This window comes from Scyliorhinus canicula, chromosome 18, assembly GCF_902713615.1.
Source record: "Scyliorhinus canicula chromosome 18, sScyCan1.1, whole genome shotgun sequence".
In the NCBI taxonomy this organism is placed as follows: Eukaryota; Metazoa; Chordata; class Chondrichthyes; order Carcharhiniformes; family Scyliorhinidae; genus Scyliorhinus; species Scyliorhinus canicula.
Window position 1 is genome coordinate 112338182 of NC_052163.1, and position 27840 is coordinate 112366021.

Consider the following 27840-nt stretch of genomic DNA (forward strand, 5'->3'; position numbering starts at 1 on the left):
CACTACTGATAATTCTCCCTTACATATTTGCCATTTTCTCGGAGAAATAAACCCAGGTGTAAAAGAGCATTGGGAACAGGAGACAGTGATCATGCAATTGAAAATTAGGATCAGGAGAAGGCCATTCGGCCCCTCAAACCTTTTCCACCACACAATTAGACGATAGCTGATCTGTGGCTTAACTCCATCCACCTACCTTGGTTTTGTAACGCACAATCCCCTTCCCCAACACAAATCGGACAAACTCAACGTTGACATTTTCAACGGAACCTCTGCCTTGTCAGCTTTTGGGTGGGGGAGCGGGGGTGGGGGTGCGGGGGGAGGGTAAACCATTTGTGTGAAAATGCTCTTCCTGTTGTCAACCCCGAACAGCTTGCCTGTAATTTTAAGAGGTCCCTTGTTCTGGATTTCTCCCCCTCCCCTTCCAGACAGAGGAAATTGTTTATCTCCAGTGACCGTACCAGCTCTTTTCATCATATTTTATAAATTTAAAAGTACCTACTTATTTTATTTCCAATTAAGGGTCAATTTAGCATGGGCAATCCACCTACCCTGCACATCTTTGGGTTGTGGAGGTGAGACCCACGCAGACACGGGGGGAATGTGCAAACTCCACACGGGCAGTGACCCAGAGCCAGGATCAAACCGGATCCTCAGTGCCGTAGTCCCAGTGCTAACCATTGTGCCACCATGCTCCCCCTCTCCAGCATCTACGTCAGGCTGTGCAATAATTTTGTTGGTGAGCTCAAAGGATGGAACCCGGGTCCTCGGCAGCGTGAAGCAGCAGCGCTAACCACTGCCCCACCGTGCCACCCCCCCCGCTCTTTTAATCATCTTAAACACCTCAGTCAGATCATTCTTTAATAATCTCACCTCCAGGGACAGAAGTCCATTAAGTGTAACCTCCCCTAATAATTGAACTTTTATTCTCAATGGCATTTCCTGACACTTCCACATTCTAGCTTAGTTGGAGAGCAAGCAGCAGTATTGAGCACTCACCTGGCCCACTTGAACATGTGTGTCCTCAATGGAGTGGGAGTACGACTTGATCAGCCCCTTCATGTGTCTCAGGTGAATCTCTTCAACTTGCTGGAATTTCTACAGAGTCGAAAATAAGATTGAAATTTGGGGGTGACTAAAACCAGGAGGTGGAATGATCCTTTGAGAATCAGAAGTCAGAACCCCCCCCGGACAGAGTCCAGGTTATCCTATCAGAACCGGGTTCATGGTTTCTCACTCATAATAATAATAATCTTTATCGTCACAAGTAGGCTTACATTAACACTGCAATGAAGTTACTGTGAAAGTCCCCTAGTCGCCACATTCCGGCGCCTGTTCGGGTATACGGAGGGTCCAAATCACCTAACCTGCACATCTTTCGGGACATGTGGGAGGAAACCGGAGCACCCGGAGGAAACCCACGCAGACACGGGGAGAACATGCAGACTCCACACAGATAGTCACCCAAGCCGAGAATCGAACCTGGGACTCTGCCGCTGTGAAGGCATAGTGCTAACCACTGTGCTACCGTGCTGCCCAAAGTCAACCCTCACTCTCCCAAAATCATCTCTCCCACCCCCCAGGAATTTTCTTCCCTCACCGACTAAGTAACTTAATTTTTTTCCCCACATTTTCCAAACTTTGCTCCATCCTCTGGGTCTCAGGCAGTTACTGGCATTCCACTCCCAAACTAAAATTACATTTAGTTTCCGTACATTTTCAACGTTCAGCCCAATTCCCTGCATCTGTATGGTCACAGAGCATGGTACCAATTTGAAGCGACTGTACCCTACAACAGTGTAGCTTCTAAAATGGAGCGAGTTCCTCATTCTCACCACTCTTTGGGAGTAAAAAAATTTCTCCTGAATTCCCGATTGGATTTCTTGGTGGCTATCTTATATTGACCGCCTCTAGCAATGCTCTTCCCCAGAGGAAACATTCTCTCTGTATCTACTCCCATCAAAACCTTTCAGAATTTTAAAGACATCAATTGGTCACTCCAGCCTCCCTTTTTCAAGAGAGAGCCTGCACATCAATGGGTTGTGGGGGCGAAACCCACGCAGACACGGGGAGAATGTGCAAACTCCACACGGACAGTGACCCAGAGCCGGGATCGAACCTGGGACCTCAGCGCCGTGAGGCTGCAGGGCTAACCACAGAAGTGCACATTTAGCAGTACTCTGTGTGTCTACTCTCATTTCCCTACTTATCTATTCTATCTTCGTAGAAATAAAGCTGAGTGCTTGATTTGCTTTTTGTTTGAATTTTATAGTACCCAATTATTCTTTTCCCCCCAATTAAGGGACAATTTAGCGTGGCCAATCCACCTACCCTGCACATTTTTAAGTTGTGAAGGTTGAGACCCATGCAGACATGGGGAGAATTTTCAAACTCCACATGGACATTGACCCAGGGCCGGGATCAAACCCGGGTCCTCGGCGCCGTAAGGCAGTAGTGCTAACCACTTCGCTACGTGCCGCACCCGCTTATTGTTTTAATGACCCTGCTAACCTTTTGCGTAACTTTTAGTGATTGATGTATTTGTATTCAGCGATCCCTTGGTTCCTCGACCCCACCCAAAACTCTCACCTTTCAAGTAACAAGCCATCTCGTTATTTTTCTTTTCTTCACAAAAATGTACAACCTCACTTTTATCGGCGTTGAAATGAATTTACCAATTATTTTCCCACTCTGCAAGCTTAATGTCCTCCCAGAAATTGTTGCAGTCTGCCTGTCTGTCTAGTGTTTACCCCCCCTACACCTCTCCACTCGCCCCGTGATGCACTATCAATTGCACTTATAGACTCGAATCGGTACAAGACAGGCTTTATTACCGTGAGATGTTTATCCTTCGACTGCAGCTGGTAGAATGGCAGCTCAGGAGATCTCATACATATTTATACTGCTCCCTGTGGGCGGAGCTTGCCGGCAGGGGCTACCGACAAACCTGTAATACAGGTACTGCTGTACATCCCCTAATACAGGCACACACATATCCACAGTGGTGGATCACCACACCCCGGCAACTTCATCCACTCAAACCTGTGCAGCCTCTGCCATCTTCTGCTGGTAGTCAGAACGGGCGGTGCGATACTTCTCAATGCTCGCTTTGTAAGACTCTGCGGCTTTCTTTGATTTGTGTTCAGCCTGTGAGGAAGAGCCAGGATTAATCAGCATCTGTAATAAGAGAGAGAGGGGAGCCATCCTGCGAGTGATAGGTGGATCAGAGCAGTTTCTGTCCTGTGCCAAGTTAGCTCATCACCAACCAGGCCTCAATTTAACCCGTACCCCAGTGAGAGTCAATCCCTGAGAAAGTCAACTCCGTTAACCATTGAAATGCTGGTATCCAACATCAGTTACCTTATCGATCTCTTTCTGAGAGGTGCCATCCTTTTTCAGCCTGTCCCACTCCAGCCACTTGCTGTGATAATTGTCTTTGCATTTCTGCAGGAGTTGGACACTGGATTGGACATTCTGGACAGCTTCCAGTGTGCCTGACACCTCCTCCTTCGTCTGGTAGGGGCAGGAGAGAGACACAAAAGGATATTGATGGGTCACATTCCCCCCGATCCGTGATTTATACAGAATATCACTGAGACAGAAATTGCAGATGTATCATTCATACTTCCCAATAACACAGCCAGAACTGCCCCTCCGCCCCCACACACTGACCCTCCGCCCCCCCACACACTGACCCTCCGCCCCCCACACACTGACCCTCCGCCCCCCCCACACACTGACCCTCCGCCCCCCCACACACTCACCCTCCGCCCCCCCACACACTCACCCTCCGCCCCCCCACACAATCACCCTCCGCCCCCCCTCACACTCACCCTCCGCCCCCCCTCACACTCACCCTCCGCCCCCACACACTCACCCTCCGCCCCCCACACACTCACCCTCCGCCCCCCCACACACTCACCCTCCGCCCCCCCACACACTCACCCTCCGCCCCCCCACACACTCACCCTCCGCCCCCCCACACACTCACCCTCCGCCCCCCCACACACTCACCCTCCGCCCCCCACACACTCACCCTCCGCCCCCCACACACTCACCCTCCGCCCCCCACACACTCACCCTCCGCCCCCCACACACTCACCCTCCGCCCCCCACACACTCACCCTCCGCCCCCCACACACTCACCCTCCGCCCCCCCACACGCTCACCCTCCGCCCCCCACACGCTCACCCTCCGCCCCCCACACGCTCACCCTCCGCCCCCCACACGCTCACCCTCCGCCCCCCACACGCTCACCCTCCGCCCCCCACACACTCACCCTCCGCCCCCCCACACACTGACCCTCCGCCCCCCACACACTCACCCTCCGCCCCCCCACACACTCACCCTCCGCCCCCCCACACACTCACCCTCCGCCCCCCCACACACTCACCCTCCGCCCCCCCACACACTCACCCTCCGCCCCCCCACACACTCACCCTCCGCCCCCACACACACTCACCCTCCGCCCCCCCCACACACTCACCCTCCGCCCCCCACACAATCACCCTCCGCCCCCCACACACTCACCCTCCCGCCCCCCCACACACTGACCCTCCGCCCCCCCACACACTGACCCTCCGCCCCCCCCACACACTCACCCTCCGCCCCCACACACTGACCCTCCGCCCCCCCACACACTCACCCACCGCCCCCCCACACACTCACCCTCCGCCCCCCCACACACTCACCCTCCGCCCCCCCACACACTCACCCTCCGCCCCCCCACACACTCACCCTCTCCGCCCCCCCACACACTCACCCTCCGCCCCCCCACACACTCACCCTCCGCCCCCCCACACACTCACCCTCCGCCCCACACACTCACGCCGCCGCCCCCCCCCACACACTCACCCTAGCCCCCCCCCCCCCTCAGTCACACTCATCCTCCGTCCCCACACACACTCCCCTCCAGGCTCCCCACACACTCACCCTCCGCCCCCCCCCACACACTCCACCCTCCGCCCCCCCAACACACTCACTCCTGCCCCCCCCCCCCACCCACCCAACAACTCCCACCTCACCTCCGCCAACCCACAACACCCTCTCCGCCCCCCCACACACCTCACCCTCCGCCCCCCACACCCACTCACCCTCGCCCCCCCCACAACACAAATCCGCCCCCCCCCACACACTCACCCTCCGCCCCCCCACACACTCACCCTCCGCCCCCCCCACACACTCACCTCCGCCCCCCCCACACACTCACCCTCCGCCCCCCCCACACACTCACCCTCCGCCCCCCCACACACTCACCCTCCGCCCCCCCCACACACTCACCCTCCGCCCCCCCCACACACTCCCCCTCCGCCCCCCCCACACACTCACCCTCCGCCCCCCCACCACACTCACCCTCCCCCCCCCCACACACTGCCCCTCCCCCCCCCACACACTCACCCTCCGCCCCCCCCACACACTCACCCTCCGCCCCCCCCACACTGACCCTCCGCCCCCCCACACACTGACCCTCCGCCCCCCACACTCACCCTCCCCCCCACACACTCACCCTCGCCCCCACACACTCACCCTCCGCCCCCCACACACTCACCCTCCGCCCCACACACTCACCCTCCGCCCCCCCACACACTCACCCTCCGCCCCCCCACACACTGACCCCCCGCCCCCCCCCCCACACTGACCCTCCGCCCCCCCACACCTGACCCCCGCCCCCCCACACACTCACCCTCCGCCCCACACACTCCCCCCGCCCCCACACACTCACCCTCCGCCCCCACACACTCACCCCTCCGCCCCCACACACTCACCCTCCGCCCCCACACACTCACCCTCCGCCCCCACACACTCACCCTCCGCCCCCACACACTGACCCTCCGCCCCCCCACACACTGACCCTCCGCCCCCCCACACACTGACCCTCCGCCCCCCCCCCACACACTGACCCTCCGCCCCCCCACACACTGACCCTCCGCCCCCCCACACACTGACCCTCCGCCCCCACACACTCACCCTCCGCCCCCCACACACTCACCCTCCGCCCCCCACACACTCACCCTCCGCCCCCACACACTCACCCTCCGCCCCCCACACACTCACCCTCCGCCCCCCACACACTGACCCTCCGCCCCCCACACACTGACCCTCCGCCCCCCACACACTGACCCTCCGCCCCCCCACACACTGACCCTCCGCCCCCCCACACACTGACCCTCCGCCCCCCCCACACACTGACCCTCCGCCCCCCCCACACACTGACCCTCCGCCCCCCCCACACACTGACCCTCCGCCCCCCCCACACACTGACCCTCCGCCCCCCCACACACTGACCCTCCGCCCCCCCACACACTGACCCTCCGCCCTCCACACACTCACCCTCCGCCCCCACACACACTCACCCTCCGCCCCCCACACACACTCACCCTCCGCCCCCCCACACACTCACCCTCCGCCCCCCCACACACTCACCCTCCGCCCCCCACACACTCACCCTCCGCCCCCCCACACACTCACCCTCCGCCCCCACACACTCACCCTCCGCCCCCCACACACTGACCCTCCGCCCCCCCACACACTGACCCTCCGCCCCCCCCCACACACTGACCCTCCGCCCCCCCCCACACACTGACCCTCCGCCCCCCCCACACACTGACCCTCCGCCCCCCCACACACTGACCCTCCGCCCCCCCACACACTCACCCTCCGCCCCCCCACACACTCACCCTCCGCCCCCCACACACTCACCCTCCGCCCCCCACACACTCACCCTCCGCCCCCCACACACTCACCCTCCGCCCCCACACACTGACCCTCCGCCCCCCCACACACTGACACTCCGCCCCCCCACACACTCACCCTCCGCCCCCCACACACTCACCCTCCGCCCCCCACACACTCACCCTCCGCCCCCCACACACTCACCCTCCGCCCCCCCACACACTCACCCTCCGCCCCCCACACACTCACCCTCCGCCCCCCACACACTCACCCTCCACCCCCCACACACTCACCCTCCGCCCCCCACACACTCACCCTCCGCCCCCCACACACTCACCCTCCGCCCCCCCACACACTCACCCTCCGCCCCCCCCCACACACTCACCCTCCGCCCCCACACACACTCACCCTCCGCCCCCACACACACTCACCCACCGCCCCCACACACTGACCCTCCCTGACAGGCTGGAGGTGGTTAGAACAATTCTTCACTGGCAGGCAGAAAAATGATCAGAAGAAACCCATGGACAGACATCGTTACCTTTCTGTGCATTTTGATCTGCTCCTCATTGAAGCGATTCATTTCTTTGATCAAATCGTGGAGCTTCCTCACAAGCTCAAAATGACAAAGTGCCAATTTATCAGCTGAGGTCCGAAACACCTCCCACATCGGAGCAAAGGTCCTGAAAGATTTGCAGTGTTACACTCTGCGTAGCATCGGAATGGCTGCAACTACAATCTAAATTCAACAGCTGGGAAGCATGTTCCTCCTTAGGATCTTCTCCCTGTCCCCAGCCACCGGCCGGGCAATCCCTCCAACCCACCGGCCACTCTGCCCCTCCAACCCACAGGCACGCCCACCCTCCAACCCACCGGCCCCTCCAACCCACCGGCCACGCCCACCCTCCAACCCACCGGCCCCTCCAACCCACCGGCCACGCCCACCCTCCAACCCGCCGGCTCCTCCAACCCACAGCCACGCCCACCCTCCAACCCACCGGCCACGCCCACCCTCCAACCCACCGGCCACTCCAACCCACCGGCCACTCCAACCCACCGGCCACGCCCACCCTCCAACCCACCGGCCCCTCAAACCCACCGGCCACACCCACTCTCCAACCCACCGGCCACTCCAACCCACCGGCCACGCCCACTCTCCAACCCACCGGCCACGCCCACTCTCCAGCCCACCGGCCACGCCCACTCCAGCCCACCGGCCACGCCCACTCTCCAGCCCACCGGCCACGCCCACCCTCCAGCCCACCGGCCCCTCCAACCCACCGGCCACACCCACCCTCCAACCCACCGGCCCCTCCAACCCACCGGCCATGCCCACTCTCCAACCCACCGGCCACGCCCACCCTCCAACCCACCGGCCACTCGGCCCCTCCAACCCACAGCCATGCCCACCCTCCAACCCACCGGCCACGCCCACCCTCCAACCCACCGGCCACGCCCACCCTCCAACCCACCGGCCCCTCCAACCCACCCTCCAACCCACCGGCCCCTCCAACCCACCGGCCACGCCCACCCTCCAACCCACCGGCCACTCCAACCCACCGGCCACGCCCACCCTCCAACCCACCGGCCACTCCAACCCACCGGCCACGCCCACCCTCCAACCCACCGGCCACGCCCACCCTCCAACCCACCGGCCACTCCAACCCACCGGCCACGCCCACCCTCCAACCCACCGGCCACGCCCACCCTCCAACCCACCGGCCACTCCAACCCACCGGCCACGCCCACCCTTCAACCCACCGGCCACTCCAACCCACCGGCCACGCCCACCCTCCAACCCACCAGCCACTCGGCCCCTCCAACCCACCGACCACTCCCACCCTCCAACCCACCAGCCACTCGGCCCCTCCAACCCACCGGCCACGCCCACACTCCAGCCCACCGGCCACGCCCACCCTCCAGCCCACCGGCCACGCCCACCCTCCAACCCGCCAGCCCCTCCAACCCACAGCCACGCCCACCCTCCAACCCACCGGCCACTCCAACCCACCGGCTACGCCCACCCTCCAACCCACCGGCCACTCCAACCCATCGGCCACGCCCACCCTTCAACCCACCGGCCACTCCAACCCACCGGCCACTCCAACCCACCGGCCACGCCCACCCTCCAACCCACCGGCCACTCGGCCCCTCCAAACCGCCGGCCACGCCCACCCTCCGGCCACTCGGCCCCTCCAACCCACCGGCCACTCGGCCCCTCCAACCCACCGGCCACTCGGCCCCTCCAACCCACCGGCCACGCCCACCCTCCAACCCACCGGCCACGCGGCCCCTCCAACCCACCGGCCACGCCCACCCTCCAACCCACCGGCCACGCCCACCCTCCAACCCACCGGCCACTTGGCCCCTCCAACCCACCGGCCACTCGGCCCCTCCTACCCACCGGCCGCGCCCACCCTCCAAACCACCGGCCGCGCCGCCCCTCCAACCCACCGGCTGCGCCCACCCTCCAACCCACCGGCCACGCCAACCCTCCAACCCACCGGCCACTCGGCCCCTCCAACCCACCGGCCACGTCCACCCTCCAACCCACCGGCCACGCCCACCCTCCAACCCACCGGCCACTCGGCCCCTCCAACCCACCGGCCACGCCCACCCTCCAACCCACCGGCCTCTCGGCCCCTCCAACCCACCGGCCGCGCCGCCCCTCCAACCCACCGGCCACTCGGCCCCTCCAACCCACCGGCCGCGCCGCCCCTCCAACCCACCGGCCACTCGGCCCCTCCAACCCACCGGCCGCGCCGCCCCTCCAACCCACCGGCCGCGCCGCCCCTCCAACACACCGGCCGCGCCGCCCCTCCAACCCACCGGCCGCGCCGCCCCTCCAACCCACCGGCCGCGCCGCCCCTCCAACCCACCGGCCGCGCCGCCCCTCCAACCCACCGGCCGCGCCGCCCCTCCAACCCACCGGCCGCGCCGCCCCTCCAACCCACCGGCCGCGCCGCCCCTCCAACCCACCGGCCACTCCAAACCTCCACCCCCCCGCCACGCGGCCCCTCCAGCCCCCCTCCCCCGGCCACAAGGCCCCTCCGGCCGCACACCTCCTCCAACCCACCCACCCCGCCCTGGCCACACTCTAACTCTCCAGGAGTTTTCAGTTCAGCAAATCCACAGGTAACTCACTAGGAGGCAGTTACGCAGTGGTATTGCCACTGGACTAGCAATCCAGAGACCCAGGGTACTGTTCTGGGGTCCTGGGTTCGAATCCCACCACAGCAGATAGTGAAATTTGCATTCAATAGAAATCTGGAACTAAACATCATGAAACCATGGTCGATTGTCATAAAAAAACCAATTGGTTCACTAATATCAACTAGGGAAGTAAATCTGCTGCCCTTATCCATTCTGGCCTCCATGTGACTCATGAAAAAAAAGCCTGCAGAAATGGCCACTGAATCAAGGGCAATTAGGGATGGGCAATAAATGTTGCCCCAGCCCTGGCGAGCGATGCCAAGTTCTCCTGAACAAATATTTTAAAAAGGGTGGCAGCTTCTGATAGGTTAATGTGACCAGGTTAACGTGGCTGTCGGAGAGTTTCAGACAGCTGGGAAAGGGAGACCAAACTGGCACAAGTGCCTATAACACTAAATCCTCAGCTTCAGTGCCCAATCAAGGCTTCCTGTCCCGCCGTGTATTTGGCAAAGAGAAACTGATGTCATTGTGCCCGACAGACAACATGAAACTCACCCCAGTGAACTGCTGGTCACCATCTTGGACAACTTGGACATGGATTTTGAGTATGATTCCTCAATCAGCGCTCTGCAAGAGGGCAGCAACATTTAAATACTGGGAAATGTACAAAATAAAAACACTGGGCACCAGCAAATTAACATGTAATTAGTTAAAGCTATCATGAGCCGGGTTGCAGGTCCCCCCCCATCCCCTGCCGGGGTGCGGGACCCATGCGGCCAATCTAGATGCAGGAAATCTTGCCGTATTTACAGGATACTGGAATGCGAAAGCAGCATGGTATCCTCAAGGTCTCTATTTGTCAGCACCATCTCAGGAGAAGCCTTGACCTGCAAACCATGCAGGAACTGACAGGTTTGAATGTTAATAGCGGAAATGGATACAGTGCGTGGCAGCCAGGGGTGAAACGCTCAGGAATAAGGACCACACCTTACCTTTCCCTCACAAAGTCAGCCAGCTCTTTGACGGAGATCTGCCCATGTTTCATGTTGTGGTAAAGGACGTCAAAACCATTGTTTTTCTCCCCCTGTGAGTGGTAAGTAGAGGAGTGTTAGCTGAACTCCAGACCGCACAGGTCATCACCCACCCCACAATGAGCCAGCAGAGAAAATCCACCCAGCAAACCCCAGAAGCGATTATTCAGGGCGAGGGTCTGTTTGAACGTCCCAGAGTTTCTGTTCTTGGACATTGCAGTCTGGTTAGAGAGTAGGGTTGTATTACTTGATTTTCTTCACCCGAGTTGTTGGAACTGTTTTGTTGCAACTGGAACCAGGATACAGATAGAGAGATGGGGAAAAAAGGTGACATTTTCAGCAAAGGAGTAAACACTGCTGTGAAATGAAATGAAAATGAAAATCATTTATTGTCACGAGTAGGCTTCAATGAAGTTACTGTGAAAAGCCCCTAGTCGCTACATTCCGGCGCCTGTTCGGGGAGGCTGTTACGGGAATTGAACCGTGATGCTGGCCTGCTTGGTCTGCTTTCAAAGCCAGCGATTTAGCCCTGAGCTAAACAGCCCCTGTTTGATGGACACGGGGACTTTTGAGTTGCACTCAGAGCTGGGGTATTTCTGGTGCACTGTGGAATGTTACTCAAAGCACGTCATCCCGAGTCATGCATGACCAGCTTCCTGCACGAATAGCACCAGTGGGCATCTCTCAGGAGCCGATATTATGACGCCCATTGTAATGAGTCAGGAAGCAAATATTGTTCACAAAAGGGGGTCAATGATGCTGATAAAAACAGACTAATGTTTCTCAACCTCAGAATATCCCAAATCATTTACAGCCAATGAAATGCCTTCACAGCGCAGCCACTGTTGCAATGCAGGAAACAGGCAGTGTTGCACACAGAAAGATCCCAGGAAAAGTAATTGATGTGACCATCAATTCACTTGAGATGCGAGAAGAAGTAAACCGTGGCTTTAATCAACTTAGAACAGTGCCTGCCTGCAACTGACCAATACTGAGAACTGCCTACAGGTCGACTGCTCTTTATACCTCCCTTCAAAGGGAGGAGCCATGGGCGGAGTCCATACAGGCCCCAACATGTTCCCCTATGGATAATGCCATACAATGGCCCATAGGAGAAGCCCACAAGGGCAACAGCATAGCACAGATACAAATACAAGGGCAACAGCACAGATACAAATACACTGGGGGATTATTGGTATAATACATTCACCACAGTAACGAGGCACTGACAAGGTCCGATTTCAGTGATCTTGGTGAATATTGACCAGGGCAATAGGTAGAACTCCCCTGTTCTTTCACAATAGTGGGCATGCGATCTTTAATGTTCACCGAGACACGGCCTCAGATCAGCAACTCAACATAAAGACAGCAACACGACAGTGCGGAACTCAGTACTGGCACTGGGAGTACCAGCCGAGCTGAACTTGAACCCACAACCCTTAAAAAAAATTTAAAATTTAGTGTAAGTAATTCATTTTTTCCAATTAAAGGGAAATTTAGCGTGGCCAACCCACCTAACCTGCACATCTTTGGGTTGTGGGGGCGAAACCTACGTAAACACGGGGAGAATGTGCAAACTCCACACGGACAGTGACCCAGAGCCGGAATCGAACCTGGGACCTCAGCGCCTTGAGGCAGCAGTGCTAACCACTGCGCCAGCGTGCTGCCGTGAACTCACAACCTTTCGACCCACCAAGTCACAGTTGCCATCTGAGCCGTAGCCCTGGAGAAGATTCTGGTTGTGCCTGGATTAACTTTGTCGATGTAGAGGGTAAGGCTCCTTCCTCGGCCCTCTCCTCTCCTGCTGTCCTTTGCAGACATTTTATTCAAAGCTTTCTTGGGAGCGGCTTTCTCCTCACCCTCCAGCATTTTCAAATTTAAAATTAGTACCAGATCTCCAACAAGGTTTGTTAAAAAAATTATTTGATGTGGGCATCACTGACATTTATTGTGCGTTACGTGGTGCCCTGTGATGGTGCAACTGGTGGATCAGCTTCTTGAACCCACACGTAGCAGGTTTAATATAGGAGAGCGACTTGAGAGGTAGAAACCTGCTACATGGTGTGGGACGGGCCAGATAATTCTTTCCCTATCAGGAAGGCCGAGATACAGTTAGGGTTTTAATGACACAATTAGGGTTTTAATAACAATCTGACACCTTCATGGTAACTTTTACTAGTCCCAGCTTTTTAGTTCCAACACAGAAGATCCGTTAACCTTCTATTATAGTTGCAGATCTTGTTTTGAACATAAAAAACACACACACACACAAAAAAAAATTAACCACAAACCTCACTTCCTCCCAGGTGCAGGAACCTACATTAAGGAAATCATTAACAGTGAACGCCTCTTTGTTAACCCTTCAATGGGTCAGTTAAATGGAATATAAAATCTAATCTTTAATGCTTGGTTATGAGCTGCCTGGCACTGGATTAGAGCTCAGTTCTATGGCAAGGCCTCACCTTTTAATCATGGGCATTCTGATAACAGTGGGTTGCAGCCGCCATTGGCAAGGAGCTCGAGGCTGCAGGCAGGGCAGCGGCGCATGGAAAATGGGGTGAAGCCCATTTCTGCCTCACTCTCCCCGCCCTTCCCAAAAGTCTGAGGGCCCAGGTCTCTGGCCTCTTTCCCTCCAGTCACAAGAGTATTACAGATACCTCGTACGTGGCTGGAACTATCAAAGAGGTTTACTGTCCACAATGTCTTTCACGTGAAGCCATGTAAATACCAGAATTAACGTCAATAACAACTTGCATTTATATAGCGCCTTTAACACAACTAAATATCCTGAAGCGTTTCACTAGAGTAATTAACAAACAAACAAAATTTGACGTTGATCCACAGACGGAGATACTGGGACAGGCGCCAAAAAGCTTGATCAAAGGAGTAGGTTTTAAGGAGTGTCTTCGTAGAGAGACATTCCAGAACTTCATAGAATTTACAGTGCAGAAGGAGGCCATTCAGCCCATCGAGTCTGCACCGGCTCTTGGAAAGAGCACCCTACCAAAGGTCAACAACTCCACCCTATCCCCATAACCCAGTAACCCAACCCAACACTAAGGGCAATTTTGGACACTAAGGGCAATTTATCATGGCCAATCCACCTAACCTACACATCTTTGGACTGTGGGAGGAAACCGGAGCACCCGGAGGAAACCCACGCACACACGGGGAGGATGTGCAGACTCCGCACAGACAGTGACCCAAGCCGGAATCGAACCTGGGACCCTGGAGCTGTGAAGCGATTGTGCTATCCACAATGCTACCGTGCTGCCCAATGTGGGCTTAGGGCCCACATAGCTGAAGGCAGGGCCACCAATGTTGGGAACAATGGAGATGCACAAGATCCCACAATCGGAGGTCCACAAAGGTCTCCGAGGGCTGTCGGGCTTGAGCACAGAACAGGGAAGAGCATGGAGGAATTTGAACATGTGAGAAGTATAAACATTGAAGCATTGCTGAACTTCGGTCAACAAGCACTGAGGTGACAGATGAATAGAACTTGGTGCAAGTTAGGACATGAGCAGAGGATGAGCTGAAATTTATGGAGGGGGAAAATAGGAAGCAGGCTAGGGGTCCATTGGAATAGTGCAGTCCAGCAGTAATAAAGTCATGAACAATGGTGTCAGGAGTAGATTATCTTCCTGGGTGTACTTCCACCACAGCAATAGCTCAAGACAGTAACTCACCACCACCACCTTCTCAAGTACAATTAGGGATGGGCATCAAATGCTGGCCTAACCAATGATGCTCAACATCTCATGAAAGGAAGTGAGCTCAGGCAGGGACAGGGGCGAGCGATATTATAAAGTAGGAATCCTACCTGAATGAGAGGAGTTGGACACTCAGCTCAGGGTCCAATAGGGCCGGCATTGTCAAACTCGTGGGTGTCGGGAGGGTCACGGAGCCATCCGTCGCGGTGCTCCCGATCGCGCAAACCTGCGCCCAACAGCCGGCTGTTAATAACACCGGCTGCAAGCGGCCTTCAAAATGTCAAATAAATGTGGCCGCACTGCGCATGCGTGCCAGATCGTCGGCGTGCATAACTATGCGAATGCAAGCCGAAGATTGGGCACGCATGCTCAGTGCGGCCGCTTTTTTTAAACGGTCGCAGCTTTTTGTTTTTCAAGTTCGGGGGGGTTTTATTCATTTAATTTTTGTTTTTTTTTTAATTTTAGTTTTATTTACAAGTTCAGGGGGGTTTATTTGATAAAAGTTTACAGGAAAAAAAATGCAGAACTTTGGACATACTTTCCGACACCGGAAGGCTTCACCTTCATCCAACAGGTTCCATTGGAGGAGCGTGTAGAGGGCCAGAGGGACCAAAAACCCATTTCTTCATTTTTGTCAGCAGCAAACAAGAGAGAAAATGGTGGGTCGCGCCGGTCGGCCGGCGTGGGTCTCGAAGGTTGGCCGGTTGGTACAAACTGGTCCCCAAAAAAAAGTTTGAAGAACATTGGGATAGGGCACTAGGTGACAGGGAACTCCACACAGACCCTTAACATGAGCTGCCCCATGCTCCTCTTTGAACTGACTCCGGCATTTATCAGGCAGCAGAAATGAGAGATCTGAACTGGACATAGTCCTAAAGGTGATTCTGCCCAGTCTGAGCAGAGTTTGCACTCTCCTGTTTGAACAGGTGATTCAGATGATACTGTTTTTGTTTTTTTGCACGTTCTGTGTTAATTGGGCATGACCAGCTTTACATTTACAGAGAGTTTTTCAGCTTGGTCCTTGATATTTCAACACCAGTCACGGAAAATGTGCACTTTCCATGTCTCCTTCCCATAAGCAATGCCTTGTACTGTCGGTGTTTGATCCAATCATATTATTCTACCTATTTGACTTCCGGTGGCGGCGATGACGTAGGAAGCCACACATTTGGGAGCTCCCGATTCCAGCGGACTTTTCGGCTCTTTTTAGAGCCCAAAACGGAATTTTTTCGACGTCTCCAGGTGGGAGAAGGTGTGCTGATCGACTTTCTCCGCATTTCATGACTCGAACTCGGAGTGGAAAGAGGGAAAAAACGGCAGCAGCTCCCCAGAAAAAATGGGGGAAGGATTCCAAGATGGCGGCCGGCAGAGCACCAGAGGAGTGGAGGCTGTGGGCGCAGGTGCAGCAAGCTGCTCTCCTGTGCTGTTTTGCAGATTTTAAGGCTGAGGTGCTGAGCTCTCTGCAGGAAACTAATAAAAAGCTCTCGGAGATTCAGACGACCCAGGGTGCTGCCATCCAGGCGTTGCAGGCGCAGGCCACTGAACGAGAGGAGGAGGCCGTGGTCCTCGTGAGTAAGGTGGAGGGGCACTCGGCACTCCATAAGAAGTGGCAAGACCGCTTCGAGGAGCTTGATCTCCGCATGAGGCGGAAGAATCTGAGGATCTTGGGCCTTGCGGAGGGGCTGGAGGGGTCGGATCTGACAACCTACATGGCCAGGATGCTGAACTCGCTAGTGGGGGCAGGATCTTTCCATCTGCCCCTGGAGCTGGAGGGAGCCCACAGGGTACTGGCCAGGAGGCCTAAGGCGAGTGAACCCCCGCGTGCAGTGCTGGTGAGGTTCCACCGGTTCAGTGATCGGGAGTGTGTGCTGCGCTGGGCCAAGATGGTGAAGAGCAGCAATTGGGAGAATGGGGTAGTACGGATCTACCAGGATTGGAGTGCGGAGGAGGCTAATCGGGCTCTATAAGATAAAGTTTGGAATGTTGCAGCCTGCGTGCCTGTGGGTAACTTATTTGGAGCGGCATTATTATTTTGATTCCCCGGAGGAGGCGTGGGCCTTCGTGCGGACGGAGAAGCTGGACTCGAACTAGGGGTTGGGGGTTGCGGGGTCGGCTGTAACGCTTTATTGCTGGTTTTTGCTGTTGCTGTGTTCTCTTTTTCTGTACTTTTGTAATTTTGATATGGTTATTTATTGGGGTGTTGTTCTGTTTTTTGTTGGCGGGCATGGTTTGAGTTCTGTATCTTGCGGGGGGGTTTGTTGTATTCTATATCGGGTTGGGGGTATGGAGTGGGGCTGGTATTTGGGAGCTGCGTCAGAAGGGTGTGGTGGGGCAGTGCGAAAGCGCGGGCTTTCCTCTGGTTTCCCGCGTTGCGGGGCTGGGGGGTGGAGACGATGACGGGGGGGGGGGGGCCTTAACTGGTTCTTCCCCGCGCTGGAGCGGTGCCTGGAGGAGGGACAGGATGGGGGATGATCCCACTTTGGGAGGGATCGGGTTTTTGGCGGGAGTTTCCGGGGTCAGCAGAAGTTAGCTGACCAACGGAAGTACAGTGGAGGACGGGTCGCAGCTAGGAGGGTTCCTAGCCTGGGGGGGGAAAGGGAGGGGGGGGAAAGGGGCCCTACCAGGTTGCTGCTGGTAGGGTCAGGAAGGAGTTGGTGTGGGCCGGGGGGACAGGGGTGAGGTGTTGTCGCTGTGGGGACTGGGTCGGGCAGGGGGTGCTGGCCTGGGGCGGGCAGTCGACGGGCTATGGCTAGTCGATGGGGAGGGGGGCGAGATGCCCTCTGATCCGGTTGGTCACCTGGAATGCGAGAGGACTGAATGGGCCGGTGAAGCGGTCGCGGGTACTTGCTCATCTGAGGGGGCTAAAGGCAGATGTGGCAATGCTTCAGGAGACCCACCTGAAGGTGGCGGACCAGGTCCGTCTGAGGAAGGGATGGGTGGGGCAGGTTTTCCACTCTGGGTTGGATGTGAAGAACCGGGGAGTGGCGATTCTGGTGGGGAAAAATGTGTCATTTGAGGCATCGGAGGTGGTGGCAGATAAGGGGGATAGGTATGTTATGGTTAGTGGCAGGCTACAGGGAGAGAAGGTGGTACTTGCTAGCGTGTATGCCCCAAATTGGGACGATGCGGGCTTTATGAGGCGTATGCTGGGACGGGTCCCGGATCTAGAGGCGGGAGGTCGGATTATGGTTGGATCCTACACTGGATCGGTCCAGCTCTAGGACGGGTAGGAGGCCGGCGGCGGCCAAGGTTCTGAGAGGGTTTATGGACCAGATGGGTGGGGTGGACCCATGGAGGTTTGTGAGGCCGAGGGCACGGGAGTGCTCTTTCTTCTCCCACGTACATAGGGTTTATTCTCGGATAGACTTCTTCGTGGTGAGTAGGGGACTGATTCCGAGAGTGGAGGAGGCCGAATATTCGGCCATTGCAATCTCCGACTACGCTCCGTATTGGATGGAGTTGGAGATGGGGGAGGTGCGGGACCAGCGCCCGTTGTGGCGGTTGGATGGGGTTGTTGGCGGAGGAGGAGGTGTGCAGGAGGTCCGGGCAAGTATTGAGGGGTACCTTGAGGTGAATGATACGGGGGAGGTCCAGGTGGTGATGGTCTGGGAAGCCCTGAAGGCAGTGATTCGTGGGGAGCTGATATCCATCCGGGCACACAGGGAGAGGAGAGAGAGGAGTGAGAGGGATAGACTGGTGGGGAAGATGTAGGGGTAGAGGTGAATGAAGTCTTCAAGGGCTTTTACGGGGAACTGTACCGGTCGGAGCCAACGGTGGAGAGGAGGGGAATGGAGAGGTTTCTCGACGGGCTATCTTTCCCGAAGGTGCAGGAGGAGCAGGTGGAGGGGCTGGGTGCGCCGAGTGAGCTGGAGGAGTTGGTTAAGGGGATCGGGCAGACGCAGTCAGGGAAGGCGCCGGGGCCGGATGGGTTCCCGGTGGAGTTTTATAAAAAGTTTGTGGACCTAGTGGGCCCCTTGCTGGTGCGGACACTTAATGAGGCGTGGGAAGGGGGGACTTTGCCCCCGACGATGTCACGGGCGCTGATTTCTTTAATCTTAAAGAGGGACAAGGACCCCCAGCAGTGTGGTTCATACAGGTCCATATCTCTCCTTAATGTGGATGCCAAGGTGCTGGCAAAAATCCTGGCCACCAGGATAGAGGACTGTGTGCCAGGGGTTGTATACGAGGACCAGACAGGTTTTGTTAAGGGAAGGCAGCTGAACACGAATGTGCGGAGATTGTTGAATGTCATCATGATGCTGCCGATTGAGGGGGAGGCTGAGATAGTGGTGGCGCTGGATGCGGAGAAGGCCTTCGATAGAGGTGGATGGGGGTACTTATGGGAGGTGTTGGGGAGGTTTGGATTTGGTGAAAGGTTTATTAGATGGGTGAGGCTGCTTTATGAGGCCCCGATGGCGTGTGTGGCCACGAATGGGAGGAGGTCGGAGTACTTCCGGCTTTACCGAGGGACCAGGCAGGGTTGCCCCCATCCCCCTTGTTGTTTGCATTGGCAATCGAGCCGTTGGCGATGGCGTTGAGGGATTCAGGGAGGTGGAGGGGTTTGGTGCGGGGTGGGGAGGAACATAGGGTGTCGTTGTATGCCGATGACCTGCTACTGTATGTGGCGGACCCGGTGGGAGGGATGCCGGGGGTGATGGAGCTGCTAGCCGAGTTTGGAACCTTTTCAGGCTATAAACTAAATCTAGGCAAGAGTGAGGTGTTTGTGGTGTACCCTGGGGACCAGGAGGAAGGAATTGGTAGGCTCCCGCTTAGGAGGGCAGGGGAGAGTTTTAGGTACCTGGGGGTGCAGGTGGCCAGGGACTGTGGGATGTGGTGATTGTAGATCTGAGTAGATGCAATAGAACTGAGCAAGCACTAGAGGGACCACGGGAGAGCTATAAATACACCGGGACAGGAAGTGAGGACACACTTCACGGAAGGCAGAACTCGTAGCAGATCACAGACACAGGCAGGCAGCATTTGAGGTAGCCGTAAGTTAAGCTCTGAAGAGAGAATGAATTCACAATAAAGCATCTTCTCCACCTTTAAGACTACGAGCTTTATTAAGACACGAGGAACAACACAGGGGACTCTTCACAAGCATAATTTCACCAAGCTTGTGGATCAGATGGAGGAGGAGTTCAAGAGGTGGGACATGCTGCCATTGTCGTTGGCGGGGAGGGTGCAGTCCGTCAAAATGACGGTGCTTCCGAGGTTCTTGTTCCTCTTTCAGTGCCTGCCCATCTTCATCCCCAGGGCCTTCTTCAGGAGGGTGACTAGCAATATTTTGAGCTTTGTGTGGGCACATGGGACTCCGAGAGTGAAGAGGGTTTTCCTGGAGCGAGGGAGGGATAGAGGCGGGCTGGCGCTACCCAACCTTTTGAGGTACTATTGGGCGGCCAATATAGAACATAGAACATAGAACAGTACAGCACAGAACAGGCCCTTCGGCCCTCGATGTTGTGCCGAACAATGATCACCCTACTTAAACCCACGTAACCCGTATATCCGTAACCCAACAATCCCCCCATTAACCTTACACTATGGGCAATTTAGCATGGCCAATCCACCTAACCCGCACATCTTTGGACTGTGGGAGGAAACCGGAGCACCCGGAGGAAACCCACGCACACACGGGGAGGACGTGCAGACTCCACACAGACAGTGACCCAGCCGGGAATCGAACCTGGGACCCTGGAGCTGTGAAGCATTGATGCTAACCACCATGCTACCGTGAGGCCCCTATATGTCAATGGTGCGTAAATGGGTGATGGGGGGGGGGGGGGGGGGGGGGGGGGGGCGGCGTGGAAAAGAATGGAGATGGCGTCTTGCAGAGGTACGGGCCTGGGTGCCATGGTAACGGCGACGTTTCTCCTAAGAGGTATACCACGAGCCCGGTGGTGGCGGCGACCCTAAGAATCTGGGGACAGTGGAGACGGCATAGGAGGGAAACAGGGGGCTCGATGGAGGCTCCATTAGGTGGAAATCATCGGTTCATCCCGGGGAACAGGGATGGGGGATTTAGGGGGTGGCAAAGGGTAGGCATCAGTAAATTGAGGGACCTGTTTATTGGCGGGAAGTTTGCGGGCCTGGGGGAACTGGAAGATAAATTTGGGCTCCCCCAAGGTAACATGTTCAGATACTTGCAGGTAAAGGCGTTTGCTAGGCGGCAGGTAGAGGGATTCCCTTTGCTGCCCTCGCAGGGGACGATGGACAGCGTGCTTTCGGGGGTGTGGGTCGGAGAGGGGAAGGTGTCTGACATCTATAAGGTAATGCAGGAGGTGGAGGAGTCGTCAGTGGAGGAGCTGAAGGCTAAATGGGAGGGGGAACTAGGGGAGCAGATAGAGGACGGGACTTGGGCGGATGCCTTGGAGAGAGTCAACTCTTCCTCTTCATGTGCGAGGCTTAGTCTCATCCAATTCAAGGTGCTGCACCGGGCCCATATGTCCGGGACTAGGATGAGTAGGTTCTTTGGGGGTGAGGACAGGTGCACCAGATGTTCGGGGAGTCCGGCGAATCATGCCCATATGTTCTGGGCATGCCCGGCACTGGAAGAATTCTGGAAGGGGGTGGCGGGGACGGTGTCAAGGGTGGTTGGATCCAGGGTCAAACCAGGGTGGGGACTCGCGATTTTTGGAGTTGCGGTGGAGCTGGGAGTGCAGGAGGCGAAAGAGGCCGGTGTCCTGGCCTTTGCGTCCCTAATAGCCCGGTGGAGGATCTTGATGCAGTGGAAAGATGCGAGGCCCCCAAGTGTTGAGACCTGGATCAGTGACATGGCGGGATTTATAAAATTGGAGGAGGTCAAATTTGTCCTGAGAGGATCAATACAAGGGTTCTATAAACGGTGGCAGCCTTTTCTGGACTTCCTGGCTCAAAGATAGGTGTCTTGGTCAATAGCAGCAGCAGCCCGGGGGGGGGGGGGGGGGGGGGGGGGGGGGGTGTTCCTTATTATTGTTTCTATTTTTTCTATGGTTATGTAACTTAACATTGTGTTAATTTAAGTTGTTGTAAATATGTTTTGTGGTTCATTGAGGATGGGCGAATGTTTATGATTGCTATCATTATTGTTATTGTTGGTATTTTATTACGGTTTGTTATACAATTGTTAGGGCTATGGGGAGAATGCTGGGAGGTGGAGTTGAAATGCCCATCAGCCATAATTGAATGGCGGAGTGGACTCGATGGGCCGAATGGCCTTACTTCCACTCCTATGTCTTATGGTCTTATGGTCTAAATACAAAATTTTTCAATAAAAATTATTTTTAAAAAAAAATTATTATAGCTATTTATGCAAATTTGTCCCAAACTGTATCATTAGAACATAGAACACAGTGCAGAAGGAGGCCATTCAGCCCATCGAGTCTGCACCGACCTCTTAAGCCCTCATTTCCACTCTATCTACCGTAACCCAATAACCCCTCCTAACCTTTCTTGGACACTAAGGGCAATTTAGCATGACCAATCCACCCAACCTGCACATCGTTGGACTGTGGGAGGAAACCCACGCAGCCACGGGGAGAACGTGCGAACTCCGCACAGACAGTGACCCAAGCCGAACTGCCATTTCTGATTTTACCGTCTTTGCAACTTTTTATAGATTTTACAGTGCAGAAGGAGGCCATTCGGCCCATCGGGTCTGCACCGGCCCTTGGAAAGAGCACCTACTTAAACCCACACCTCCACCCTATCCCCATAACCCTACCTAACCCTTTTTGGACAGCAAGGGCAATTTAGCACGACCAGCATAGTAGCATAGTGGTTAGCACAATTGCTTCACAGCTCCAGGGTGCCAGGTTCGATTCCCGGCTTGGGTCACTGTCTGTGCGGAGTCTGCACATTCTCCCTGTGTGTGCGTGGGTTTCCTCCGGGTGCTCCGGTTTCCTCCCACAGTCCAAAGATGTGTAGGTTAGGTGGATTGGCCATGATAAATTGCCCTTAGTGTTGGGTGGGGTTACTGGGTTGTGGGGATAGGGTGGAGGTGTGGGCTTGGGTGGGGTGCTCTTTCCAAGAGCCGGTGCAGACTCGATGGGCCAACTGGCCTCCTTCTGCACTGTAAATTCTGTGAAATCCACCTAACCTGCACGTCTTTGGACTGAGAGGGGAAACCGGAGCACCCGGAGGAAACCCACACAGACACGGGGAGAACGTGCAGACTCCGCACAGACAGTGACTCAAGCCGGGGATCGAACCTGGGATCCTGGAGCTGTGATGCAACAGTGCTAACCACTGTGCTGCCATGCTGCCCGTAACTCTGACCTTTTTGTATTGAGTTTCGGAGCCGAAACCGTTAATCTCAAACTCATTGTGAGGAATGCGGGGAGGGGAAGGGAGCACAAAGATGTAAATCATGATTTCTCCCGACTTGTCACCTCGAGAACTTCTTTGATCACTGATGGTTTGATATCCTCAGATGGGACTGGTTGGCACATTCCTGCAAACAGTACATCAAATGGTGATTGTGCCATCAGGAATTTCTTGCTTGCCAGCTAAAAAGTTTCCTCAAATAGGAGGCAATGTGGCGAGAGAAGTGGACAAGAATCTAGAACAGAGGCCATAATCTATCGATTGTTCCACAGTTCCTTAAATCTTCATCCTCTGGTCTGTGATTCAAAGTATGTTGTACATAGCAGGGATACCAAAATCATCAATATGTAACAAGACAGCAGTGGCGATTAATGCCCAGACTAAATTTACTGAGACAAAAAGGGTTAATTTAGGAAGCCAGGGTATACAAACTAGACTTGTATATTCCCTCGAGTACTGAACATTTAGTGCGGGGGGAGATCAAACAGGAGTGTTTGAGATGATCAAAACAAATTGATGGCGGAAGAGAGGGAGAAATTATTTCCTTCGGTCAGAATCTAACACAAGGGAGCACAATCCTAGAATTAGAGCTGGGTTGTTCAGGGGCGATGTCAGGAAGAGCTTCTTCACTCCAGAGTGGAAATCTGGAAGTCTTCCCCTCAAAAGCCATCGAGTCTGGGGTCGGCTAGAGTTTTCACGATTGAGATTGATATTGTTGGGGATGGGGATGTGGTGCAGGTGGATGAATAGAGTTGACGTCCAGATTAGCCACGATATCATTGAATGGTGGAACTAGCTGGCGGGGCTGGATGGTCTTCCCCACCCCTCCCCTCTTCCTGTTCCTATGCTTCTGTCCCAAGTCCCTCCTTCCCCTACAGTCGTGCAGTTGTCCATAAGACATAGGAGCAGAATTAGGCCACTTGGCCCATCGAGTCTGCTCCACCAATGTATCACCTCCTAACAAATACTTCCACTAATTATCCTTTCTTCCCCCCCTTTTTAAAAAAAATTTAAAGCACCCAATTAAATTTTTTTCTAATTAAGGGGCAATTTAGCCTGGCCAATCCACCTACCCTGCATATCTTTTTGTGTTGTGGGGGTGAGGCCCACGCAGACATGGGGAGAATGTGCAAACCCCACACGGAGAGTGACCCGAGTCCAGGATCGAACCTGGGTCCTTGGCGCCGAGGCAGCAGTGCTAACTACCGCACTACGCAACCGTTCCACCCATTCCACTAATTATCTTAGTGGCCCATTCAACCGTGTATCTTTCTGGTCGAAGCCTGACTGATCGGCAACCTATCCACCACTTTGAAACATTCAATCCCTCCACCACCGACACACAGCAGCAGCCGCGTGTACCATCTGCACTGCAAGATCTCACCGAGGCTCCTTCGACAACTCCTTCCAAACCCGCAACCTCTACCACTTAGAAGGACAGGAGCAGCAGACAGATGGGAACATCACCACCTGCAAGTTCCCCTCCAAGTTCCTGACTTGGAAATATATTGCCGTTCCTTCGCTGTACCTACACCACGTGGACTGCAGCGGTTCGAGAAGGCAGCTCACCGCCACTTTCTCACGGGCAATTAGGAATGGGCAGTACATGCTGGCCCAGCCACCACATCCCATAAGTGAATTTGTAAAAAAGCATCTATGTCGCCACAATTTTCCAGAAACGCAAGCCTACCCCTAACAAAGCGTGAAATGTTAGTGCTGTGGGGGACAGGATGGGGTGTGAAGTGAGAGAGATGATGGAATGGGCTATGTTGTTACATGGGATGTAAAGCTGGGATCGATTTTGACTCTAATGTTGCCAATCTCTCGATCAATTTCAATTTCCCCCCCCTCACCCATCAATTAGTCAGAGCCTGTAAACCGAATCCCCACAAGTACAAACTCTGACTGCCACACAATCCACTCGCATCAACATTTAATGAAGCAGAAACACAAAACGGAATCCACTCAAGAGGCTCACAAGAACAGCCCCCTCCTGACAGAGGGGAAAGTATCACCTTCAGGTCAGAGGCCACATGCTTAACTAAACCTACAGAATCCACCTACAGAATCCAAGCCCATGCACGAGCTTCCCTCCAAACAGCCCATTCTAAGCACTGAACTAAAATACAATCATACATCCCCTCTGCCTTCCCCTGGCACAGGTGCAAAAGCCTTGGGTGAAACATACACCACTGTGGTAATGACAATGTATCCTGGCTTGTATTGTGTATCACTGGACATGCCACTAGTCACAGCTGAACGTTATTAACCAGAGCAAAGATACTTGGAAGTGGGCAAGTTCCTCAAGGACTTTGAAACAAAATCTCACCTTCCTCAAACACAAAACATTGGGGAGTTTGCAATCTGGATCAGCAAGCACCATTTTTGGGGGTGGATAGGGGTCTCTGAGCTGGATACGAATCCTGTCCCAGCGACCCTGAAGTTCAGTCCAGTGCTCTCACATCAGCCTGGCATAGTTCAGACGTGCCCTGGAATGTGCAGGTTCTCATGGTGCCAAACTGGCAACACGCTCTGGTCAAATAGAGGGAACCAGGCTGATTCACTGTCGGTCCAATCAAACACACTGAACCAATTCCAACGGCAAACTAAAGGGCGCGATTCTCCGCTGCCCATGCCGGTTGGGAGAATAGCGGGAGGGCCACCCAACATTTTTCACGCCCTCCCGCTATTCTCCCCCTCCCCTCGCCCGACCCACGTCACGAATCGCCGCTCGCCGTTTTTTTACAACAAGCGGCGATTCTCCGCGGCCGATGGGCCGAGCGGCCGGGCCTTTACGCCCGTTTTTTTCTCGGCAGCAAACACATCTGCTTGCTGCCGTCGTAAACACGGGCGCTGGATGCCCATTTGGGGCGGGAGCACCACCGTTGTGCTCGGGAGGGGACAGGCCTGCAATCGGTGCCCACCGATCGTCGGGCCTGCGTCCAAAAGGGACGCACTATTTCCCCTCCGCCGCCCGACAAGATCAAGCCGCCACATCATGTCGGGCGACAGTAGACATGCGGAACCCGCGCATCAATGGCGTGATGACGTCACCCGTGCATGCGCGGGTTGGAGCCGGCTCCAACCTGCGCATGTGCGGCTGACGTCATACAGACGCCAGCCTCGCGTCATCTTGGTGCGCGGCCTTAACGACGGTCATTAAGGTCGCGCGCCGTGATTCCCGGGGTCCCGCTCCTAGCGGCATCGGGATGGGGGGGGGGGGGGGGGGGGGGAAATTGGGTCCCAGGAACGGGCGTGAAGGCTGCCGTGAAACATGGCCAGTTTCACGGCAGCCTTTACGACTCTCCGCATTTGCGGAGAATCTCGCCCTAAGTGTCTTTCAAAAAGGGCCACATTCTATTTTGGGAGTCCGATATTAGAACATAGAAAAATACAGCACAGAACAGGTCCTTCGGCCCATGATGTTGTGCCGAACCTTTATCCTAGATTAAAGAACAAATTAATCTACAACCCATCATTCTACCGTAATCCACGTACCTATCCAATAGCCGCTTGAAGCTCCCTAATGTTTCCGACTCAACTACTTCCACAGGCAGTGCATTCCATGCCCCCACTACTCTCTGGGTAAAGAACCTACCTCTGACATCCCCCCTATATCTTCCACCATTTACCTTAAATTTATGTCCCCTTGTAATGGTTTGTTCCACCCGGGGAAAAAGTCCCTGACTGTCTGCTCTATCTATTCCCCTGATCATTTTATAAACCTCTATCAAGTCGCCCCTCATCCTTCCCCGTTCTAATGAGAAAAGGCCCAGCATCCTCAACCTTTCCTCGTAAGACCTACTCTCCATTCCAGGCAACATCCTGGTAAATCTCCTTTGCACCTTTTCCAAACCTTCCACATCCTTCCCAAAATGAGGCGACCAGAACTGCACACAGTACTCCAAATATGGCCGTACCAAGGTTTTGTACAGCTGCATCATCACCTCATGGCTCTTAAATTCAATCCCTCTGCTAATGAACGCTAGCACACCATGAGCCTTCTTCACAGCTCTATCCACTTGAGTGGCAACTTTCAAAGATCTATGAACATAGACCCCAAGATCTCTCTGCTCCTCTACATTGCCAAGAACCCTACCGTTAACCCTGTATTCCACATTCAGTTTTGTCCTTCCAAAATGGACAACCTCACACTTTTCAGGGTTAAGCTCCATCTGCCACATCTCAGCCCAGCTCTGCATCCTATCTATGTCTCTTTGCAGCCGACAACAGCCCTCCTCACTATCCACAACTCCACCAATCTTCGTATCATCTGCAAATTTACTGACCCACCCTTCAACTCCCTCATCCAAGTCATTAATGAAAATCACAAACAGCAGAGGACCCAGAACTGATCCCTGCGGTACGCCACTGGTAACTGGGCTTCAGGCTGAATATTTGCCATCCGCCACCATTCTCTGGCTTCTATCGGTTTGCCAGTTTGTTATCCAACTGGCCAAATTTCCCACTATCCCACGCCTCCTTACTTTCTGCATAAGCCTACCATGGGGAACCTTATCAAATGCCTTACTAAAATCCATGTATACCACATACATGTTGGCAAATAAAAGTTACGTGAAAGAAAAAAGATGATGTGTGGAACAGGCAACCCCGTGGCCTATGCAAAGAATGCAGTTTATTAGTTAGACTCCATACTCTTGAAGAAGGTGCCAATAAATGGCTGTAGAAAGTCAGAGGTCTACAGCACAGAAAAGGCCCTTCAGCCCATCACGTCTGTGTCGGTCAAAAACAACCACCATTTCCCATCTCTTGGCCCATAGTCTTGTATATTCTGTCATTGCAAGTACACATCTAAATTCTTCTTAAATGCTAGGAGGGTCTCTGCCTCCACCACCCTTTCAGGCAGTGAGGTGCAAACTCCGACCACCCGCTGGGTGACAACATTTTTCCTCACTTATCACTGGCTTGGGTCACTGTCTGCGCGGAGTCTGCATCCCCGGGTGTTT

General features: G+C 55.3%; 1 protein-coding gene across 5 annotated transcripts in view; it reads right to left on the minus strand.

Annotated features, from left to right (window-relative positions):
- LOC119953389 (F-BAR domain only protein 2-like) overlaps positions 1-27840 on the minus strand; it is a 90468-nt gene that overhangs the window by 40526 nt on the left and 22102 nt on the right. For all 5 annotated transcript variants that reach the window (XM_038777610.1, XM_038777609.1, XM_038777608.1 and 2 more), the window contains 6 exons: positions 10818-10909; positions 10381-10452; positions 7214-7355; positions 3361-3513; positions 3043-3147; positions 1000-1098 (listed from right to left, as the gene is read on the minus strand). In XM_038777610.1, the coding sequence (XP_038633538.1) occupies positions 1000-1098; positions 3043-3147; positions 3361-3513; positions 7214-7355; positions 10381-10452; positions 10818-10909 (663 nt within the window). The remainder of the gene's footprint in view (positions 1-999; positions 1099-3042; positions 3148-3360; positions 3514-7213; positions 7356-10380; positions 10453-10817; positions 10910-27840) is intronic.